Raw genomic sequence first — 20,667 nt, 5'->3', positions numbered from 1 at the left:
AAACCAAATTTAGTATCTCTAGCTCTGAGCTGTCTCCTGAACAAAAGATTCTATATCTGGGTATCTACTAGATTTCTCTATTTGTATGTCTTCATAGGGGTCTCACATTTTGTATTTCTTGCATTGCTGTAAGCACCTGAAATGGGGTAATTTATAAGGAAAAGAGGTTTAATTGGACCTGACTTCTGCAGGCTATACAGAAAGCATGGCCCCAGTCACCTGCTCAGCTTCTGGGAAGAGCTTCAGGAAGCTTACAATTATGGTGGAAGGCTAAAGAGGAGCAGGCACATCACATGGCCAGAGCAGGAACAAGAGAGAGGGTGGCGGGGAGCGGGGTGGGGGAGAGGTGGTGCCGTACACTGAAACAACCGGATACTGCAAGAACTCACCCACTACCCGACCTCCTACCAGGCCCTACCTCCAACTAGGAATTACAAATTACAATAGTGGGGACACATATTCAAACTCTATCACACCTATACATCGGAAACAGAACTTTGGATTAGCAACCCAAATGGATACCAACCAACCACATTCTCCCTCGGTCTTTCCCTAACAGTAACTCTTTTATTCTCTCTTTTCCTCAAGCCTCGTGTACCCACATCATGAGCAAGTTCTTTCATTTTTACCAAAAAAACATAGGTTTTTTAAGTAAAAACAAATCCACTCACTGCTTCCTACTGCCAAAGCCATCATTCTAGTGCAAGCTCTGATTGTTTCTCATCCAGATTATCTCACTAAAAAAACAAAATCTGTAATTCCTTCTCCATAGAGCAGTGATCTCTTTTTTAAAATATGATCTTTTAAAAAAAAAAAAAGAAAGGCCAGGCACAGTGGCTCACACCTGTAAATTCCAGCACTTTGGGAAGCTGCAGAGGGAGGACTGCTTGAAGCCAGGAGTTTGAGACCAGCCTGGCAACATACTGAGGCTGTCTCTACAAACAAACAAAAATGAGTAAGATCATTTTGCACGCACGTGCATGCGCACACACATATACACACACACACACACACAGGCCCCACCTTACCTCAGTTCAACTTACAACTCTCCAGTAGCTCCCAAACAACCTTAAAATCTTGATGGTCTACAAGGCATACATGATAGGACCCCTTTCTATAGGTTGGTGCAAAAGTAATTGTGGTTTTTGCATTGAAAGCAATTACTTTTGCACCAACCTAATACTCCTCTGCCTCATTTCATGAGATCCTCCTCCCTCCGTTTCTACAGCAATCTGTGCTGATGGAAATGTTCTGTATTTGCAGTGGTGCAATCTCAGCTCACTGTAACCTCCACCTTCCAGGTTCAAGTGATTCTCCTGCCTCAACCTCTCAAGTAGCTGAGATTACAGGTATGCACCCCACACCTGGCTAATTTTTGTATTTTTAGTAGAGACGAGGTTTTGCCATGTTGGCTAGGCTGGTCTCAAACTCCTGACCTCAGGTGATCCACCTGCCTCGGCCTCCCAAAGTGCTGGGATTACACGCATGAGCCACCGTGCCCGGCGGAACTAAATTTCTAACTAAATTTTAACTAGTTTAAATTTAAATAGCCACATACTCCTAGAAGGTATCATAGTGGAAAGTGCAGGGCTAGTACTTCTGTTTAGCCTTTTCTTCTGCCTAGACCACTCTTCCCCCCACATCTTCACAAGAATGGCTCCTTCTTATCCTCATAGCTCAGCTAAATGCCAGCTCCTCAGAAAGGCCTTTCCTGACCACCTAACCCAAAGCAGCTCCCACTGACACTATTATCACTTCACCTTGTTTATTTTAATCAAAGCAAATTCACTATCTTTAGAATCTGTTTGCCTTCCCCAAAGTAGAATATAAAATCCATGAAAACAGAGATCTCACCTATTTCATTCAACGCTGTGTCCCCGAAATGTATGTGCTAGGCATATAGTGTTTCCAATAAATGTGTGACGAATAGTTTGATTGAATGAATGAATGAGTGACCGAGTGAATGACTAGGTGGTCACGTCAGTAAAGTAAGCTGGGGACAAATGATGGAGGTTACTGGAACAAGGAAAAGGTCCTTCAAATGCATACATTTCATTTCTATGGGTAGAGGGCTCCGCCGTGTTAAGTGTCCCTGTGGGGACAGGCAAGCTAAGCACAAAGCATGAAGGGGCACACACGAAGCAGGTCTCTATCCTCAAATAACTTAGAATCAATTTTATGAAAAGCTCCTTACACATGAGACATTAGGAAATCTCTCAAGAATGCATCTACATACGTTCTACAGGCATACCTTTAGGGGTAAATGAAGGACTGAAAGTAGAGTTAGACAATCAAGTTAGTTTTGCAATCTTTCGATCTACAATACCAAACCAGGGCACTGATGTTATGTTAAACATTCTGCCAAGTTAAATACTGGTTTCTAGTCATGCTGTCCTATAAGAAATATCATTAGCTATGTCATTTAGCAGAAAAGGGGAAGGGAGGCAAAGAGGGAAAAAAGTAAATGATCTGGCCGGGCGTGGTGGCTCACGCCTGTAATCCCAGTACTTTGGGAGGCCACGATGGGACAACTGCTTGAGGCCAGGAGTTGGAAACCAGCCTGGGCAACATGGCGAAACCCTGACTCTACAAAAAGTACAAAAAGACTTAGCCAGGTGTGGTGCCGCACCCCTGTAGTCCCAGCTACTTGGGAGGCTGAGGTGGGAGGATCACCTGAGCCCAGGGAGATTGAGGCTGCAACGAGCCGTGATCACGCCACTGCACTCCAGCCTGGGCAACAGAGTGAGACCTGGTCTCAAAAAAAAAACAGAAAGTAAATGATCTGTTTTTATCAAACTCAAACACTGATAACCAGCAGATAAGAAAAGAACGTATGGTGTGGACAGAATTACCGACCAGCCCAAAATTACACCTAGACCAGTAAGTCAACAAAACTGATAACCCAGTGATACTATCTACAAAGTAGATTCCACACATTCATTCACTGTCATAGTTTCAAAGAAAAAAAAAAGACTGGAATTCTAATGTATCTCTATTAAAAACCATAATGCTAAGGAAAACTGCAGAGTAGTTTCAAGTTTCACACTAAATGAAACTACATGCTCTTCAAATCTTGTGCAGTCAAAGTTGTCTACCACATTTTAAACTTAACTGAAGATCACTGCCACTTCATACCAATTACGCAATTATAAAATGCATAACTGTCAATAAAGTATGTAACGTATTCTACAGTCCATTAGTAACTCAGAATTTTATTTTATTTTTTGAGACGGAGTCTCGCTCTGTCACCCAGGCTGAAATGCAGTAGCGCGATCTCCGCTCACTGCAAGCTCCGCCTCCCAGGGTCACGCCATTTTCCTGCCTCAGCCTCCTGAATAGCTGGGACTACCGGCGCCTGCCATGACGCCCAGCTAATTATTTTATATTTTTACTAGAGATGGGGTTTCACCATGTTAGCCAGGATGGTCTCAATCTCCTGACCTCGTGATCCGCCCGACTCAGCCTCCCAAAGTGCTGGGATTACAGGCGTGAGCCACCGTGCCCAGCCCTGTAAGTCAGAATTTTAATCAAGGGTTTGTAGCACCAATCTCTATAATTCAACATTTACCTCTGTTGTTCACATTCAGAACTGGTGACCAACACAACCCAGGCCACACCAGAAAACAACACTGCACATGGAGCAGGAGCAAAGTTCACACCAAAGGAAAGCCTCTTCGCCTTCCAAATCTTGACATACTCATTTTCACAAAAATACCAGGGACACTTACTTAGTTAAAAGTGATTATTTGCATAACACGATGTCTATGCTTCTTTAAAATTAAATTTCCTACCTCCACTCCTAGTGAAACCAAAGTACATTAAATGTACACCTTTATTCAAATGCTCTATTGGAACTATTGTAACTCCTCAGGAGCTACAGGAGTGGAAAAACAGCTCCCAATACATAACTCTGTTAGTGCATGACTACCTCACTTCCGAGCTGGCTCCATTTTGGAACCATGATTTGTTTACTGACATCAGGGCAAACAGTATAGGAAAAATTACTGACAAAGCAAAAAAAAAAAAATTAGCTCTACAGAGCAGTCTTTGGGACATGCTTCAAAGTGACAGGCATCATAAGGATAATATATGGAATAATTTTTGGTTGATCATCACCTAGTAATTTTATAAATATTATCAGTACGCCACAAGAAAGTCAGTATTTCTAACTACCAAAGCGTAATATCTACTTCCAACAGTCAAGTATAAACAAACAACTATGGTACTTCCAAAAATTCATTTTGCCTGTTTTTCTCATGTCCTGTGTACAATTCTTCTTAAGAAGTATACAGCAGCGCCTGGTATCTGGTATTTATTGAGTGACCAGGGTTGAGCTGTCTCTACACCACAAAAACAGTCTCTACTTAAGGCCCTGCCATGGCAAAGCCAGGTGCCCTAAGATGTCTCTTGATTTTCCATCAAAATAATCATGAGGTATACAGAATCCACAGGCTGCTACATTTGAACAGGGACCCATGAAATCATTCTTACCTTAAGAGTAACAGACCTATTTCCACTACCATTAGGTCCAGCTACTTCAAAGAACCAGTTTGGAAAACTAAGGTGCTGCATTTCCTTGTTTAAAAAAAAAAAAAAAAAAGTAACATGAGATACAAGACAACTCCTCAAATTCAGCACCCATGTCTGACTCACCTTTGTCCCACACAGTAGCTAGAGTCCAAATCCCTTGTGGAATAAATCAGGGGTTCCCAACCCCTAGCCACAGACTGGTACCAGTCAATGGCCTGTTAGGAACTGGGCCGCACAGCAGGAGGTGTGTGGTGCGAGCAAGCATGACCGCCTGAACTCCGCCTCCTGTCAGATCAGTGGTGGCATTAGATTCTCGTAGGAGAGCGAACTCTGTAATGAATTGCACATGTGAGGGATCCAGGCTGTGCACTCCTATGAGAATCTACTCCCTGATGATCTGAGATCCAACAGTTTCAGCCTGAAACCATCCCTCGCAACTCCCCCAATCCCATTCTGTGGAAAAATTGTCTTCCACAAAACCAGTCCCTGGTGCCTGAAAGGTTGGGGACTGCTGGCATAAAAGAATGTGCAATGATCACTAATAAATGTGCCATTTTATCATAAAAGGTTAATATTTATAGAAACATTTAAAAAACACTGCTATAAAATTTGTAAAGACAATGGCAAACTTTTTCTGTAAAGGGCCAAAGTAAACATTCCAGGCTTTGTGAACCACATTCAGTCTCTGTCACATATTCTTCTTTATTTTTGTTTGTTTGTTTACAACCTTTCATGATGTAAAACCCATTCTTAGCTGGAGGGCTAAAATGAGGCCTACAAAGCAGAATTTTCATATAAACAACAAACATGCTTACACTTCCACCAAAGAAAATCATTTCATTTTGTGTGACTTTTAAGAGGTCTTTTAAAATTTTATTTTTTAGAGCAGTCTTAGATTTATAGAAAAAAAAGACAAAATTAGTGTGGAGAGTTGCCATATATAGTCCACACTTACTTTTCCCTGTTGGTATGGTACATCTATTAACATTAACAAAATTAACTACAATCCGGCTGGGCGTGGTGTCTCACGCCTGTAATCCCAGCACTTTGGGAGGCCAAGGCAAGCAGATCACTAGGTCAGGAGTTCAAGACTAGCCTGGCCAACATGGTGAAACCCCGTCTCTACTAAAAATACAAAAATTAGCTGGGTGTGGTGGCACATGCCTGTAATCTCAGCTACTTGGGAGGCTGAGGCAGGAGAATCGCTTGAACCCAGGAGGCTGAGGCTGCAGTGAGCCGAGATCGCACCACTGCACTCCAGCCTGGGCGAAAGAGCGAGACTATGTCTCAAAAAAAAAAAAAATTTAACTACAATGTATACGTTATTCAGATTTCCTTAGTTTCCACCTAATGTCCTTTTTCTAGCCCAGGACTCCTCCACCCCTGGGACACATTACATTTAGTCTTGGTGTCTCCTTACGCTCCTCGTGGCTGTGAGGGTTTCTCAGACTTTCCTTATTGGTCAGGACCTTGACGGTTTTGAGGGGTGCTGGTCAGGTATTTTACAGGATAACCCTCTACTGGGATCTAGTAGGTGTTTTTCTCAAGATTACACTGGAGTTACTATGGTTTTGGGGGAGAAAGACCACAAAGATAAAATGCCATTGTCACCACATCACCTCAAGGGAGTATCAGCAGGACTCAGTGCCCTGGATGTTCCCCTTGATCACCTGATAGAGGCAGCGCTTGTTAGGCTTGCTCCTGCCATTTTTTAAAAAAACAATGAACAAAAATAAATTTAATTCTTGGCATATATAACGAGCTAAAAGGAAAATCCTTTACATGTCAAATCATTTTGAATAAGCTGATGTGTATACACTGCACATGATTCATTACGTGACTCACACAAATGCCTCATAAAATATATCACATTTGAAATAAAGAAAAAAATTAATATATACTTTGCCAATATATTCTGCTTTTAATTCCTTTCAACTGTTTTCCCTCTGAGTGTTTAGGAAGAAGGTACCCTTAAGCTGAATTACAGGAATTTAGAGAAAATTTAACAGATAATATTCAAAATTTTCTTTCACTTTTTAAATGATGATTATGCACACTAGATTTTAGGCAAGCTGAGCTGGGACCAAATCTTATCCATCTTTATCTCCCAGAGTCCAGGGTACCTGCCTGGTTGATACAATAAAAACTGTTAATTAATGTATATCTATAATGTCAGTATTAAATAATCACTCAAAGCAATCAGATAGGGGGAAAAGGGAAGAGCAATGTGAGACTAAAGAAACCCTCTAATTTCTCTTACCTAACTTTTTATTGATCAAGTTAAGAGTGAGAGTACACAAACAAAAAGAGGGCAGAATAGCAACAGCTATAAAAGGCTAGAATAAAGGGGGAAGGCTTGGGTCAAATTAAGGCTATCAAAACACTATGAAGAGGGAAATGCAAATCAACACCACAGTAAGATCCTACCTCACACCCACTAGAATAACTTTAAAAAAAAAGAAGTGAGGCCAGGTTTGGTGGCTCACATCTGTAATCCTAGCACTTTGGGAGGCCAAGGTAGGCAGATCACTTGAGGTCTGAGGTCAAAAGTTCGAGACCAGCCCAACCCCGTCTCTACTAAAAATACAAAAATTGCTCAGGCATGATGGCTTGTGCCTATAATCCCAGCTACTCAGGAGGCTGAAGTGGGAGGATCTGTGAACCCTGGAGGTGGAGGTGGAGGTTGCAGTGAGCCGAGACCACCACTGCACTCCAGCCTGGGCAAGAGAGACCAGCTCCATCTCAAAAGATGAAAGAAAAGAAAAAAGGAAAAGAGAGAAGAGAAGAGAAAACAAGAGAAGAGAAGGAAAGAGAAGAGAGAAACACAAAGAGGAGAGAAGGAGAGAAAGAGAAGTGTTGGTGAGGATGTGGAGGAATTTGCACACTCATACCCTGCTGGTGGGAATGTAAAATGGTGGTAAACAGTCTAGCAGTCCCCTCAAAAAGTTAAACATAGAATTGCCATATGACCCAGCAACTCCACTTTTAGATATGTATATACCGAAGAGAATTGAAGACACACATTCATACAAAAACTGTACAGGGATATTCATAGCAGTATCATTCATAATAGCCAAAGAGTGGAAACAACCCAAATGCACATCAACTGATGAAAGTACAAAATATGGTATATCCACACAATTGAATATTATTAAGTCACGAAAAAGGATGCAGTAGTACAATAAAAGCTACAACACGAGCCTTGAAAGCATTACACTAAGAAAAAAAGAAGCCAGATACAAAGGGATACAAATTTTATTATTCCATTTATATAAAATGTCCAGAATAGGCAAATCCAGAGACACAAAGTAGATCAGTTGCTGCAAAAAGCTGTAGAGATGGGAGATGAATGAGAAGTGAGTTCTTAATAGGTAAGGGGTGGTTTGTTTTGGGGGTGATTAAAATGTTCAGGAATTATACACTGTTTATGGTTTCATAACAATGAATATCCTAAAAACTAAGGTGTAGTCTTCAAAATGATAAAAATGATTAATTTTAAGCTGAGGAATTTTTTTAATCTAATAAAGATAAAATAATTGGGAAAAATCACTGAAGACACTGAAAATATTGTGAACCTATACTTTGATAAATCATTTGTAACTCACAACTTACATACACACTGTGCCTTTAAAAATCCCTTTCCTCAGCCGGGCGTGGTGGCTCATGCCTGTAATCCCAGCATTTTGGGAGGCTGAGATGGGCGGATCACCTGAGGTCAGGAGTTCGAGACCAGCCTGGCCAACAAGGTGAAACCCCATCTCTATTAAAAATACAAAACTAGCTGGGCGTGGTGGTGAGAGCCTATAATCGCAGCTACTCAGGAGGCTGAGGCAGGAGAATTGCTTGAACCTTGAACCCAGGAGGCGGAGGTTACAGTGAGCCAAAATCACGCCACTGCACTCCAGCCTGGGCAACAACAATAAAACTCTTGTCAAAAAAAAAAAAAAAAAATCCCTTTCCTCTTCTACATTATTCTGTGGTAACTTTTTCAGTAACAGGAGTTTCAGAAATGCATAAAGAAACAAGTCCAAAATTCTTTTTTTTTTTTTTTTTAAGACAGAGTCTCGTTCTGTCACCCAGGCTGGAGTACAGTGGTGCGATGTCTGCTCACTGCAAGCTCCGTCTCCCAGGTTCACGCCATGCTCCTGCCTCAGCCTCCCAAGTAGCTGGGACTACAGGCGCCTGCCACCACGCCCGGCTAATTTTTTGTATTTTTGGTAGAAACAGGGTTTCACTGTGTTAGCCAGGATGGTCTCCATCTCCTGACCTCGTGATCCACCCGCCTTGGCCTCCCAAACTGCTGGGATTACAGGCGTGAGCCACAGCGCCCAGCAAGTCCAAAATTCTAACACAAGATCAGTTTGACCAATTTCAATCAAGTTCATAGGAACCAGGGCATATATACAGACTCAAGCCCTATCATAAGGAATTCACAGTGTATTAGGGCTAACACTGTTTCCTGCTAATAACTCCTGCATCAGCAAGAAGAAGCTGGCCATGCCCCTCCAAAGTGATAATCTCATTTTCCTACAGACAATTACTGAAAATAAGTAAGCAAGAGCCATTTACAAGGCAAAGCAGGGCCCGGCAGTGTGGGCCAACAGACAACTTCCACGCTTTTCCTGGTGCACCTGGGCTTCCTCTGCTTAAATTTAAATACCAACTTGCTTGAAGGCCACATGTCACAATGGCTGACTATGTAGATGAAGCTTAGGGATTTGCAGCTCAAAACAAATAACATATTTAAAGATAATAGTATGCCAGCACTTTGGAAGGCTGAGGCGGGCAGGTAACTTGAGGTCAGGAGTTCGAGACCAGCCTGGCCAACATGGTGATACCGCATCTCTACTAAAAATACAAAAATTAGCCAGGTGGCATGCACCTGTAATCCCAGCTACTCAGGAAGCTGAGGCAGGAGAATCGCTTGAACTCAGGAGGCACAGGTTGTAGTAAGCCGAGATCGTGCCACTGCACTTCTGCCTGGGCGACAGAGCCAACTCCGTCTCAAAAAATAAATAAATAAAATATTTATTTTATTTAAAAAGCAATTATTGTCCTGAGTCTTCCAACAAAATTACACTGCAAACTATGGACTATTAATGTCACTGGAGACCTCTTAGTCCCTCAAATATACTAAGCAACTATAGTACTGTTCACTCCAGCAAGCATTATACCAAACTGTGTTAAAAAGAATATTTCTTTTGGAATTTTTGGAAGACAGCATACTTTAAATTAGTGCTTCCTAGAGTGATTTTTTTAATCCTCTTTTAACAACCTCTCCACACTTCAAATACTATAATCACTCAAATAATTCACAGTAATCACTTGGCACCCAGACTTAGAGCCTGCTGGAGAGGAACAATTCCAGCAGTCTATGACAATGGCAGTTGTGATTAAGACTATCAAGGTTCATTTGGTTTTCTTTGCTCTTGTAAGTAATTCTCATATTTATACCATTACTCACAATGTAGCAGCTCAATTCTCTTATTATTTTAAATCTAACTGGAAAGTCAGTTGTCTCTGTTGGTGGTTATGGGTTTATTTTTTGAAAGCCCAACAGTAAGAATCTGGAAATAAGAGAGTAGCTCAATTAATATGCTTTCATTAATTTAACAAACTGTCTTCATTAACTAAATTAACCAACACTTATTTAACATCTACCATGTATAAAGGATTCAAAAAGCAGTAATAAGCAATCAGGGACTCAAGGAGTTTACACTCTAGCAGTGGGTTGATAGAAATTACTTAATTTGCCAGCCTGGCCAACATGATGAAACCCCACCTCTACTAAAAAAAATACGGAAAAATTAGCTGGGCGTGGTGGTGGGTGCCTGTAATCCCAGCTACTCGAGAGGCTGAGGCAGGAGAATCGCTTGAACCCAGGAGGCGGAGGCTGCAGTGAGCTGGTATCGCGCCACTGCACTCTAGCCTGGATGACAACGCAAGACTCTGTCTCAAAAAAAAAAAAAAAAAAAAAAGAAATTACTTAGACTTTGAAAGAAAGACAAGGCCAGGCCGGGCGCGGTGACTCACGGCTGTAATCTCAGCACTTTGGGAGGCCAAGGTGGGCAGATCACAAGGTCAGGAGATGGAGACCATCCTGGCCAACATGGTGAAACCCCATCTCTACCAAAAATACAAAAAAATTAGCTGGGTATGGTGGCGGGTGCCTGTAATCCCAGCTACTTGGGAGGCTGAGGCATGACAATCACTTAAACCCAGGCGGCGGAGGTTGCAGTGAGGCGAGATCGCATGAGGTTGCAGTGTGGCAAGATCGCACCACTGCACTCCAGTCTGGCGACACAGCAAGACTCCGTCTCAAAAAAAAAGAGAAAGACAAGGCCGGGAGCGGTGTCTCACGCCTGTAATCCCAGCACTTTGGGAGGCCGAGGCGGGCAGATCACCTGAGGTCAGGAGTTTGAGACCAGCCTGGCTAACATGGTGAAACCCCATTTCTACTAAAAATACAAAAAATTAGGCGGGTGTGGTGGCAGGCACCTGTAATCCCAGCTACTCAGGAGGCTGAGGCAGGAGAATCGCTTGAACCCGGGAGCCGCAGTAAGCCGAGACCACGCCATCGCTCTCCAACTTGGGCAACAGAACGAAACTCCGTCTCAAAAAAAGAAAAAAAAAAAAAAGACAATACAGAGCTCCTCAGATCCTAGTCATATGCCTCAAACAGGTGTGGAGAGTCAAAAGTTAACTGTGACATCAACGATATACCCAGCTAGCAGCCCTTCCTCCCTTCTCACCCTCCCACCCCCCAAGATTATTTTTATTCAATTAGAAGGTACAGGTTGCTCAACATCTGACCCTAACCATAAGCCACAGATTAGTGTCTATCAGTGGGTTTTAATGGAAAGTCACTTTGCATGGTGTGAAATCTTTCAGTTCAACTAGACAAAGTCATTGTATCTCTGGGTAACACTCAATCCAAGGACAGAAAATGAGCAAAATTCTACTGGGAGTTGGTAAAGCCAACTCACCCTATCTCTGAGGCCTGCCCACTTTAGCTCCCTACTCCTCCAAAAGGCAATGAAGCCAATTCATCCCACCTTTTTCTCCTTTGTTGAATGTAATTAAAAAAAAAAAAAAAAAAAGCACCAGGCCATTTGGCCAAGACCTATGGCCTACCATAAACACCAATTGGTATGGTCAAAAGGGTCCATGGTGAGCAAAAAAAGAGGGAGTAAACCTACAAAATAACAATCGGGGAGTGGGCCCATGCAGGCAGGGTAGGGGGACAAGGAATTAATCACAAACAGGGAGATTTCCCCAGGATTAGCCTAGTCAATCAGCCTGAAAAATAAACACTGGGCAAAAAGGTTCTGCCCCTCTGTGCACTCCACCCAAAGACCCCTGAACATGCCCAAGCGTTCAGACTAAAGGAATGATTAAGGACACATGCTGTAGAGTCAAGCTGTCTGGCTTTAAATCCTAGCTCCACACTTAACAAGGGCTACTTCTCTGTAACTCAATTTCCTCATCTGTAACTGGAAGATGACAATAGCACCTACCTCATAGGACCAATGGAGAATGAAATGAGATCACGGTTAAAGAGCTTAGCAGAGTGGCTAGCACACAATAAACACTCAGTAAATACTGCCCATGCTAGTATTTCTACTATTTCCAGGGTCACTCAGTTCCTAAACTGGAATGTCAACACTACACTAATACAATTAGGCTGGGCCCTAATGGTGAGCCCACAAACACCCCCATGAAGAAGATTATATTATCCTCATTTTACAGCTGAAACATGGAGGTTTAGGGGGATTCAGAAACTCACGTAAACTTACTCAGTCAATAAGAGTAAGAGGCGGAGCAATAAAAGCTTTGATCACATCCCAGCAAAGTTTGAATGATGTCATTTACCTCCAAAAGCTTAAAAGCATTTTAGAATTATGCTTCAGCATTCTGGCATGACTACCTGTTGAATGAAATTATGTTCTTATAAAATCCCCTAGCCTCCCCTACTAAATCAGCATAATTATCTGTATAATCAGAAATATTCAACAAATTCTGATAGACTATCAAAAACACAAAATTCTTTTCCTTAACAGAATAACATAAAAAACACGCAAGGTAAATCATCGTGACCATTCTAATTAAATAGCTTAAATAGTTCGAAAGTACTGCAGACCCATAGTATATCAAGTTGTTTTTCTTTCAGGATTTGTAAGTTGATTCTGCAGAAGAATCCACACACTCCTATTGGCCTGTGTAACATCTCTCTTTCCATGTTTGGTAAGTGTGTAACAAAACTGACAAGAGTTAATAGTTACTCCAAATATACGTTCCCACCACGTCTTACTCTATTTAGTAAGATTTAGTCACTTAATTGCCCTAAAAGAAAATATAATCAAATTTAAACTGAGTATATAATGGTGACTCTGATCTCACAGAATATCTTTTAAAACTCTAATATTGAGATCCAGAAATATTTGTAAGTTGTCAAATTTATGTCTCTAAATATTTAAGACCTAACAGCTGCAAGGAAAATTGGAAAAATAAAAAGCTATCTTCGACAAAACTATTTGTCCCCATCCAATGAATTGTTTACCCAGTTTCCTGAAAATAGTTCATAATAATTACTAATCTATTAAGAGTTTAATATAAAGGACATGCTTGACTTGTGAAAAAAGTAGTGATATGGATACGCCAAGTCATATAATTTCACTCCACTTTCTATTTACTTTACCCAGACATTACATATTCTTGTAATCCTTTCTGGTAAACACAACTGAGATAATATAGTAAAACATGTAAACCGAAGGAGAAGAGAACCAAGAATGCCTAAATATTTCAAGAATTTATTGCTATTTCAATTACTTGAAACTCCAAGTATCAGAAAGCAGAAAGAATTACCACACAACTGTAAAAGTCAAATATTTATACAGGTGCCTTAAAAGCCGCAGTTGGGTGCACACCATCAGCACTGACATTTACTATCTGTTAAGTAGTTTCAAAGTGCAATGGCATAAGTCAAATAACTGGCTTGGAGCGTGAAGTTTACGACAACAACTAGCATGTCTGGAGAGACTGTGAAGGTGTGATGCCTGTCACAATTTTCATCAGGCCAGCAACAGGCAGCCAGGCTGCGGCAAGACCGAACCTCAGCACAGGTGCCTTTTCTCATTTCAGGAGGGAAACCTAGGCCCGTAGCTTCATGGATAATTGAACAAGGCTTGTTCCATAAATTTATAATGTTATTTATAACTTTCTTGTAATTGCTCTTTAGTAGCATTCAAAACCAACATTTTTAGGGCAAAAGTAACTGAGACTATAAAGTAAGAATTTCAGCTTCAAATTGAGAAAAGGGAAAATGTTAAATAGGAGAAGCACCTAAAAAGGTTATAAAGCCCAAAGGGCCACATTCAATAAAAAGTTATAATTTTCAGAAATGACAAAAGTCCAGTTGTCGAAGTTATCCCTGGTGGTACGTTATTTAAATTTACAATTAGAAATATCTCCTTAATGGATAATTTACAAATGTATAATTAGGAATACCTCCTATTATTCTTACAATAATTCTAAGAAATTTTAAGGGTAAAAAAAATATGGGACACAGAAACATTTGTGAAACTTCAGTTCCTGAACTAATTTAAAAAACAAAAAACAAAGAAACCAGGCTAAGCTCCAATCAGAGTTCCTCAATACCCAACGTTAATTTCACTACATCTCCCTTCCAAACAGAATATGCCTGTTCACGATCCGGGAGTCGGTTCAAGCTTTCAGGTGAAGACTAACGACAGACAGTGAAACCCCCAAACGCGCGTTTTTAAACTCTGAGGGGCAAAGTCAGTCACACCCACTAGCAGGCCCCGGCGCGGGGCGAGAGCCCCTTCCCAGCTCGGGACCTCCGGCCAGTCTGGGCGCCCCCGCCAAGAGCTCGCAGCCCACTCTCCGGCGCCAAGGACGGCCTGAGGGATGCCACAGGTGGCCCGGAGGGCTCGTTCCCCACCTGGCACTGAGGCCCTTACCCACCCCCGCTGCCCAAAGGCCGAAGGTGCCCTGCAGCCTCAACGTGGGCACCTCGAAGCCTAAGAAAGTTCCTAACAGGGCTCAGGTAACCCTCGGGTCCGTTAGCCTGGCGTGCGGCGTCGGCCCGGGGCAGCGACTCCAGCCTTGCCTCGGGGCCGGGCGTGTCGCAGGGTCCCCGGAGGGGCGTCGGGAAGCCGGTAGGCGGAGGAGCCCGGGTACGGGCGGCTCCTCGGCCCCGCCGGAGCAGCCAGCCCTATATCCCTCCCGGGACCCCTCCGGGCACCGCGGGCCGCCGCCGCCCCCGCCCCCCGCGCGGCCGGGTCTCCGGGACAACAGCCGCCGCCTCCAAACGGGCCCGCGCCCCCGCGGCCGGCGCCCACCTGTCCCGGGGGTCGATCCAGCTGGTCCTCCTGGTGTTGTGGTCAATGTAGAAGACCTTGCCGTCGTAGTCCCTGGCCTCCTCCCAGCCCCGGGGCAGCGGCAGCTGACCGCTCCCGGCCCTCCTAGGCATGGTCGGCGGCCTCGCCGGCGAGCGGCGCCTCCATAGGTACCGGGCGCGGGACGCGGCGGGAACGCGGCTGCCGGGCCCGGCTGCCAACCCGCGACGCGGGCGCCGGCGAGGGGCTGAGGGGCGCGGGGCGCGGCGGAACCACGCGCGGGAGGTGCCTCAGGAAACGCTGTTCGCGGCCCCGCTGGGGATCAGTCCACCATGTCTGCGTCGGAGCCGGCGAGCGAACCCTCCTCCCCTTCGCCGCCGCTGCCTCCGCCTCTTCCTCCTCCTCCGCCCCGTCCCCCTGTGGCCGCCGAGGGTCGCGGCGCCCAGGCTGCCGGAGCCGCCGCGGTCTGGGCTCGGATCCGGGAAGCTGCGGCGCGGCCGCGGTAGCGACGGGCCCCTCATTTGCATGCTATTAGCATGCGCCCGCCCGCCTCATCTGCATGCGCATTCCTCCCGCCGCATTCCTGAGCTTAACCCCGTCGCTGCCGGCGTCGCCGCACCAGCTCGGGCGCACTGCCCAAGCGGGGCCGCGGCTCCAGGTGGGAGGGAGGCGGGCGAAGGAATGTGCGGCCCGCTCCCTCCCCTTGACCCCAGATAGCTCCCCTGGGCCAAACGCCTAGAGGTTTTAGAGTTTCTGGACGGGGAAGATTGCAAAAAAGTCTCTGCAACCTTCTCAACCTCCTTCGTCTTCTAGGGAAACCACAAAACTTTCAAGAGGAAAGGGGTGGCGGGGGGGAGCTCTCCTCGGGAGAAAAAACCTCAACAAGCAGAGAGGGCACAAAGGCTCCCCACGCCGCGCCCCGAGCCCCTCCGGCACCCCAAGGGCGGTCCGGCGTGGTGGGAAAGCGCCAAGCCCCGGGAGCGCGTCGGTGGGTCCGGGACGGCGGGGCCTCCGCAGGGCTCCTGGCCCTCGGTGACCTCGGCTGAGACCGCGAGCCGCGTGGCGGAAAGCGGAGGAACTCCCGTCCGGCCCTGGAGCCGCCCGCGCCGCCCCCGGAGTCACCCGCCGCCCCTTCGCGTCCGGGCGCTCCAGCCGCGGGGCCCCGAAGGCTCCCCGTCCCTGGCCTCCCCTGCTGGGTTCGGGGCGGTTGGCCGTGGACGCGCCCCGAGTCCAGTCCCTTCCGTCCAGCCGCCCGCCCCAGGATGTCCCGCCACCGCAGCCCTGCAGTGGCCAGGAGGTGTGGGCGGCCACGCCGGAGGGACCCACGGCGGCGCCGGACGCCCGCCCTTCCTAGGCCCTGGCCTGGCCGGGGTGGGCCGGGACGTTCCCTGTTGCACAGGCATTTATTTATTCAGCAGCTACTACGTGCTGGCCGGCACTGCCGAGGGACAGGACGCCTGACCCAGGCGGGACAATGCCGTGTGCAGCGCTGGCGGGGCCTGGACCCCAAGCTTCAGGGTCCCCAGCCCCTCAGTCAGAGGGGGCACCTCCCAGGCCCTGGACTCCTCTCCAGCCGGGTCTACACCACCGTCCCCCGTCATCTTCTTCTGGGTTACTAAGCAGCTTCTTTTAAAATAGCAACACCGAGGAAGGCCCCGAAGCCCAGTCTTGCACCTCGTGGTGTGAAGTCATTTAATCCTGCCCGCTAATGCGTAAGGACTTTCCACCGTGTGCAGGACTCGGCGCTGGGCAGCAGCTCTCGCAGGGTTTGAAGCGACCTCCGCCTCCCCTGCGGGTTCACAGGCCGGCGAGGGAGTCGCGTGAAGGAGATTCGCTACCGTGAGAGGCTGGCCTGCGCGGCATGGGCAGCAGCTGTCCGGGGCTGGGGACGGCTTTCGGCTCCCCGGGCCATCCCGTTGGGGCATCTGCGGCCAATCTCGAAGGTGGAGAGGCTCAGGGTTGGAACAGACTTCACGGAAGGGGTCCTAGAAGAGGAAAGGGGTCGTATTTGCCCTTAGAGCAGTCTGGGCGTGAAGCGGAAACGAAACCACCAGAAACTCTGGAGAGCTTGGAGCACCTGGGAAGGAGCAACCAGAGTGGGCCGGAGGTAGGGAAGGAAGGCACCCACGGCGAATTCGCCCGCTTTGACCGCCTTTAGGGCGGCCGCTTGTGCAGCCAGCCTTCTGGAAGGTAGGCTTTGCGCTTGGTGAAGAGAAGCCCCCACCTCCGGATCTGTGTTCCGCCCCGGTCCATTAATCAGGAGGTGATCACATAAGTCAAGCTTCTCTAGTTCCCGGTGGAATGAGACGCCCTGGTGGGGTCTTAAGGTTGAACGTTTGAATACTGTAAAAAAGATGGGACCTGCCTACAATTAATCTCTCACACTACTGAGCGAATGTTCGTTGTTTTGGACTTCCCTAAATTGGCCCAAATGCATAGCCAACACTTGCATTGTGGTGTACTAACAACAACATTCAGCACCAAACCAAACCATTCTTATTTAAACCTTGCTTCCCAGCTTATTTATTTCCCAAACAACTTGAAAACATTTGTTATACCAAAATGTCTACATTTTACTATTTAAAAAAAAAGTAACACACTTTGCTGCTGCCATAATTTTATGTCACTGAGATGAACTGTTCTACAATACTTGTAATTTCAAATTTGTTAAACTTTCAGCTAAGTAGTTTTACCCAAATTCTTTTTTTTTTTTTTTTTTTTTTTGAGACGGAGTCTCGCTCTGTTGCCCAGGCTGGAGTACAGTGGTGTGATCTCGGCTCACTGCAAGCTCCGACTCTCGGGCTCACACCATTCTCCTGTCTCAGCCTCCCGTGTAGCTGGGACTACAGGCGCCCACCAGCACGCCCGGCTAATTTTTTCTACTTTTAGTAGAGACGGGGTTTCACCGTGTTAGCCAGGATGGTCTCGATCTCCTGACCTCGTGATCCGCCCTCCTCAGCCTCCCAAAGTGCTGAGATTACAGGCGTGAGCCACCGCGCCCGGCCTAGTTTTACCCAAATTCTAAAACCAGTGAGGAATCCAAAATAGCACGCAGCATTAAATGACGTTTATTGTTCCATAAATCTTCAGACTTCAAAAAGAAACGCTAAATAGACAAACAGAACTCTAAAGCAATTAAGAGACAACAAGCTCGCTGCTTCTTCCCCACTGATTGGCAAGGAAACATTTGGTCATACAAAAGCCGTTAAAATGACAGAAAGGAGAGTTGCCACTCTCTAGCCTTTTTTGTTCTGATCAAGTTTGAACTCTGCTGTTTGGAGTTCACACAATTTACGTAGTAACAAGGCCTTCAGAGAATTCCTAACGGTCAAGACAGTGAAATTGCATTTATATCTGTAAAAGGAAAAGAAACATGAAGATTATCCCCATTTTAGAGGTGGACACATTTAGATTTGATTTGGGCTCCAGATGATCCTTGGCAAAGAAAGATGATGCAATCCGGTGTCCAGGACGCCATATTGCCCTAGCCTGGAACCGTGTTCTAGCCGCTGAAGAGCCTATTCTTTGGCTTTCAAAATGTTCTTTTCTCATAGCTTTACGTTTTCTCTCCAGCGCTAAATGGTGGGGATAAGCCGCCATAAGCAAAGCTCCCACTGTCAATGTACTAATCTTGAGTGGCAGGAAAATTAGTAATATCAAAAATGGGAGTAGACAGTGAAAATTATTTTAAAAGATAATTCTATTATGTACAAATTTAAAAGATATCAGGTGGGCCAGGAGCGGTGGTTCACGCCTGTAATCTCAGCACTTTGGGAGGCTGAGGTGGGCGGATCACCTGAGGTCAGGGGTTCGAGACCAGCCCGGCCAACATGGCAAAACCCCGTCTGTGCTAAAAAATACGAAAATTAGTCAGGTGTGGTGGCAGGCAGCTGTAATCCCAGCTACTCGGGAGGCTGAGGCAGGAGAATCGCTTGAACCTGGGAGGCGGAGGTTGCAGTGGGCCGAGATCCTGCCACTGCACTCCAGCCTGGACAACAGAGCAAGACTCCATCTCAAAAAAATAAAATAAAAATAAAATATATCACGCACACCTATAGTCCCAGCTGCTCAGGAGGCTGAGGTAAGAAGATCACTTGAGGCTAGGAGTTCAAGGCACTATAACCGTGCCTTTGAATAGCCACTGCACTCCAGCCTGGGCAACATAAGGAGACTCCACCTCTTAAAAAAAAATATTTATATGTAAACACACACACACACACACACACACACACACACACACAGGCACACACCTTTAATCCAGCAATCCCAGTACAATTATTTTCCTGTGACATTAAAGTTGCTCAAGATATAGGATATTCACTGCAGCGTGTTTGATAATAACAAAGCCAGAAAAACCACCAGTAGCCATCAGTAAGGGACTAATTAAATAAATTATGAATTATCCATAGTTAGCAAGCATTTTAAAAGCATTAGATAAACATGTATGTGCTGGTAAGGAGAGAGCTCCAGTATATGTTAAGTGAAAAAAAGCAAGGTGCAAAAAGACACTTGGCTGGCTAAGTTCAGTGGTGTTACAATCCAGTCAGTTCTGGAGATGGGGCCAATCATAAAATGTAAAGAACACGGCCTCCTCTACACTTCCTTCCTGTCAAAGGAAGAACACAGATAGTAAAGGAAGGAAATTCTTATAGAGGATTAGTGCTGTCAGGGAGATCCATCGAAGTATCATGAGGTAAATAATCATTAAGAAGGATGGGGAGAGATGAGCATAGACATGAGACTAAAATGGACAGGCGTGGTGGGGCATGTTTGAGGAAAGAAATGGGTGTGCAAAGTTCAAAGACGAAGCTAGCATGAAAGAGCCCAAGACTGGCTGGAGCCATCCAGTTAGGAGGCTGTTGTGATAGTATAGGTATGAGACAGATAAGGTCTGGATCAGAAATAAGGCAATGAGGGATGAAAAGAAATGGTTTGGCAAGAATTTGCGACTGATTAGATTAAGAAGAGAGAGGCAAATAGGCTAGAAGGAGGAATCTGAGGTGATTCCAAGATTTTAGACCGTCGAAGAGCTGGAAAAAATGAGGAAGTCCAAAGGGGGATCTGAGATGCAGTTGACTTTAGAAATTAGAGCTACCCAGCAGAAAGTTAAAGGTCAGGACTAAAGCTCGAAGCAAAGGTCAGGACTGCAAATATATGGCTGAATGTCTATCACCTAAAAGTCTGTAGAGAACTGAGTATGCAGGAGTGAACCTTGGGAGGGAAACATCAGTGCAAGTCAAATAGAATTAAGTAAGCCATCTATAATCCTATTTTTGGCCTTCCATAATTTGATATAATTTTATTTCTTTGTACAATGTGGTCTACATTTTCAGTTATGTGTGTAAGAATTAGTTGTTAGTATATAAACCATCTTCACTATGCTAGTGAGTCAACTCTGTGTAGGACAAGATGAACTGGTTTTCAATATTTTAATACCCCTGTTTCTTCAAGGAGATCAGGGATTATACAAATTTCAAATTCTAAATAAAAGAATGTTCTTTATTTCTTAATCAAACTAGTGGCATTTTTTTTTCTTGGCAACTGAACTGGTTAAAACAAATATCTCTAATTATTGTGATTAGGTAACCCCAAGCCACAATTCTAAATTTTATTGTCTAGACAGTCCTTAAGAAGAAAGGCATGTGATCTTTAAAAATTCCCAGTGCTGGCCAGGCACGGTGGCTCACTCTTGTAATCCCAGCACTTCGGGAGGCCGAGGCGGGTAGGTCATTTGAGGTCAGGAATTCGAGACTAGCCTGGCCAACATAGTGAAACCCCA

The 20,667-nt window shown here is 45.3% G+C and overlaps 3 protein-coding genes across 3 annotated transcripts in view; 2 read left to right on the top strand and 1 right to left on the bottom strand.

The window, feature by feature from the left end:
- Nucleotides 1-15,366, bottom strand: part of WWC2 (WW and C2 domain containing 2) — a 225,794-nt gene extending 210,428 nt beyond the window's left edge. The window contains exon 1 of the mRNA XM_030816353.1: nucleotides 14,892-15,366. Coding sequence (XP_030672213.1) covers nucleotides 14,892-15,022 — 131 coding nt within the window. The 5' untranslated portion in view covers nucleotides 15,023-15,366. The remainder of the gene's footprint in view (nucleotides 1-14,891) is intronic.
- LOC105740078 lies at nucleotides 15,021-17,469 on the top strand. Its single transcript, XM_030816354.1, has one exon. It carries the CDS (start codon nucleotides 15,021-15,023, stop codon nucleotides 15,603-15,605), a length of 585 nt encoding a protein of 194 aa, XP_030672214.1. The 3' UTR covers nucleotides 15,606-17,469.
- Nucleotides 15,879-16,521, top strand: LOC115835877 (putative uncharacterized protein WWC2-AS2; the record flags this gene model as incomplete). The annotated part of the gene is given in 3 exon segments (XM_030815186.1): nucleotides 15,879-15,998; nucleotides 16,001-16,307; nucleotides 16,310-16,521. Coding segments are annotated over 3 exon segments (639 nt in total), but the record flags the coding sequence as incomplete, so codon positions are not given.
- Nucleotides 17,470-20,667: the final 3,198 nt, after the last annotated feature.

This window comes from Nomascus leucogenys, chromosome 7b (genome assembly GCF_006542625.1).
Source record: "Nomascus leucogenys isolate Asia chromosome 7b, Asia_NLE_v1, whole genome shotgun sequence".
NCBI lineage: Eukaryota > Metazoa > Chordata > Mammalia > Primates > Hylobatidae > Nomascus > Nomascus leucogenys.
This window is presented reverse-complemented; position numbering and strand designations above follow the sequence as displayed.